Here is a 3207-nt window from a genome sequence, read left to right on the forward strand (position 1 = left end):
AGGAGATGGAATAAATAAAGAAAATAATAATATCATATACATGTATATATTCAAGGTGTTGGATTGTTTATGAACTCTTGATGAACGTGTCCTGTACAGCAGAGCCCACCGGTGCTGGCCGGTGGCACACTGACAGACCGGTGGTGCTGATGGTCCCCTCTAACCGGTCCTTCGCACGCGGCGGTCGGTGCGTCTCGCTCCATACACGGGCTCGTGCGCCCCGCGGCAGCCTCGCGCGGCCTTCCTCTCCATATATGGCCCGGCAGGCGCGCGAGCCTCTGCGTGCATGCATGCATGCGGCGGCGGCGGCGGCGGCGGCGGCACCCCCCGCGCGACCAAATATGGACGAAGGGCCGTTTGCATTCTTGGTGAATACTCGGACATTCCTCTGCACGAGGAGACACGGCGCGGGGGGTTTGGAGCGGAGGCTGTATATAAGGACCCCCCGGTGGTCGCTGCCGGTCACCCCTCAGCTGGAACCAGCAGCGGCGGAAATCTGCTCACTGACAGCCGGAGACAAGCAGAGGTAAGCGGCTTGGACGAGCGCTGGAGTCGGGAGAGAGTTGTCGCGGTAATTAGCTAAAGTCAGCGCAGTCTGCCCGGTGGTTCGGTTAAGTGAGTGAAACAGATGGAGAATAATCCGGACTAAGTGGTTCAGTGAAGGGAGCTGGCAGCGACCCGCAGCCTGCTTCCAGTCAGCCGCTGCTGCCTGACAGGCGGAGGAAGCCTCCTGTCAGGCAGCCAGGCCGTGCTGCCTTCAGGGCCGCCGGAAATTCTGACAACACAAGCGCGCGACACAGAAAACAGGGAAAAATTGAAATTTGTGTAGAATACAGAAAGTTTGTTTTAACTCTGCGGCTTTTCTACACTCAACATGTTCTAAATAGTCAAAACTGGACTCATCGTTTTAATGCAGCTAAACATAAACCACCAGCCCGCGTTTGTCTTCCGGTGTCTAGAAGTGCTTCTCATGTTGATGTTTACCAGTGAATGAAAAGCTCTCATTGGATCCAGCAGAAATAGGTGTGTTTTAATATTTTAAGCACAATTCCTAACAAGAGCACGTCGATAGTAGGGGAAGATTTTGGAGTTTGTGGGGAACACTTGAAGGCATCATCACACTGTGGGCGGTTTAATTGTGTTTCTTAATGACCACTTGTCATGACAGAACCTGTTTTTAGCTGATTAACTACCCTCTGGTTTAATGATGTACACAATCCAGGCACTGCAGAGGCTGGAAGGCTATTAAAGGGGACTGAGTAGTTAGCCTGTGATTATTCACTTTACACACAGCAGAGAGTGTGTGTGGATGGAAGCAACACACACACTGCAAAAGAGAACTTTGTTAGAGCTGAATATTTGTCTGGAAATGACATAGAGGTGATATAACAGGAAGCTAAATGAGCAACTATTTCTAATTAAAGCATTTCTGGAAGTTAAATCAACCTAAAATGGCAAGTTTTAATCTATCTTTGCTGCTCCAGCCACTTGTTTTAGACAATCAATTCAATACAGTTTTATTTACACAGCACCGACTGCCAGCATAAGTCATCTTACATAGTTAGATTAAAGCCTTACAATATTATGTTATACAGAGAAACCCAATCATTCCAACATACTATATATTTTACAAAAAGTTTAATTATTTAAAACAAATTTAAATGTCAGAAAAATAATGTGGAACTGCTGTGAAATGTTTTACACTTTTCCCCCTTCTGTCTAAAGTGCTGTTGGATCTGAACTAAAATCTCACCTCTGACTTTTTTTTCCCCTCCAGATTCAGCAAACATGTGCGACGACGACGAGACCACCGCCCTCGTGTGCGACAACGGCTCCGGCCTGGTGAAGGCTGGCTTCGCTGGAGACGACGCCCCCAGGGCCGTGTTCCCCTCCATCGTCGGCCGCCCCCGCCATCAGGTAGACGAGGACCGCAGCGTGACGGAAACATCTCATCTCCACTTACTGTCATTGACCCAATCAACATTTATTTTGTCCACCAAAAACCCATTTAGCTTCTGGTATTTGATATGAAGTTTGACACACATTCACACTCCCAGGAGGAGAGGAACCAACCTTAGAAGTTTGATGATCCTTTACCACTGCCATGAAGCCAAAATATGGCTTACCATCTGTAAATAGTCAAGAGTACTTGATTTAAACTAGCATGCTCTTTTATTTTACTAAGATAAATTAAAAGCATGGCATTTACACTTAGACAAGCTCTTTCTTTCCACACCCATCTTCACACATTAATGACATGATGACATTCAGGACTATTTGGCTGATGGTTACAACTGAAAAAACAGAGGAGCAGCTGGACCTCACCTGCCATCCTCTCCCTCTTAGGGTGTCATGGTCGGTATGGGTCAGAAGGACTCCTACGTGGGCGACGAGGCCCAGAGCAAGAGGGGCATCCTGACCCTGAAGTACCCCATCGAGCACGGCATCATCACCAACTGGGATGACATGGAGAAGATCTGGCACCACACCTTCTACAATGAGCTGCGCGTGGCCCCCGAGGAGCACCCCACCCTGCTGACGGAGGCCCCCCTGAACCCCAAAGCCAACAGAGAGAAGATGACTCAGATCATGTTTGAGACCTTCAATGTCCCCGCCATGTACGTGGCCATCCAGGCTGTGCTGTCCCTCTACGCCTCCGGTCGTACCACTGGTGAGTCTGAGCCTTATGTGAATACAAGGGCCTCTGGTTTCTCCATGTGGCTGATCACAGACTCGATTTTTAAACCTCTGCCCTTGAAACTTATTCCTAACCTTCTTGTTTCTACTCTCAGGTATTGTGCTGGACTCTGGTGATGGTGTGAGCCACACTGTGCCCATCTACGAGGGCTACGCTCTGCCTCACGCCATCATGCGTCTGGACCTGGCTGGTCGTGACCTGACCGACTACCTCATGAAGATCCTGACGGAGCGTGGCTACTCCTTCGTCACAACCGGTAAACGCTTCATCAGCACAAGATCCAGACAGTCACTTGAAATTCAGGACGTTATCCGTCTCATATGTGGAGCTTTAACTGTGTGTGCCACCAAAATAAGTTACTTATTAGTGGATCTATGTTAAAATGATGGGCTGCAAGGTGGCTCGGTGGTTAGCAACTAGACGGTCGCTGGTTCGCGACCCGGTGAGGACACCCGGGATCTTTCTGCGTGGAGTCTCCATGTTCTCCCCGTGCAGCGTGGGTTCTCTCC

The 3207-nt window shown here is 49.3% G+C and overlaps 1 protein-coding gene across 1 annotated transcript in view; it reads left to right on the forward strand.

Moving 5' to 3' along the window:
• The first annotated feature begins 1788 nt into the window (after positions 1–1788).
• acta1a (actin alpha 1, skeletal muscle a) overlaps positions 1789–3207 on the forward strand; it is a 3560-nt gene continuing 2141 nt past the window's right edge. The window contains exons 1-3 of the mRNA XM_008284974.1: positions 1789–1917; positions 2347–2671; positions 2793–2954. Coding sequence (XP_008283196.1) covers positions 1789–1917; positions 2347–2671; positions 2793–2954 — 616 coding nt within the window. The remainder of the gene's footprint in view (positions 1918–2346; positions 2672–2792; positions 2955–3207) is intronic.

The sequence above is a fragment of the Stegastes partitus genome, unplaced genomic scaffold (genome assembly GCF_000690725.1).
Source record: "Stegastes partitus isolate 25-593 unplaced genomic scaffold, Stegastes_partitus-1.0.2 Scaffold382, whole genome shotgun sequence".
NCBI lineage: Eukaryota > Metazoa > Chordata > Actinopteri > Pomacentridae > Stegastes > Stegastes partitus.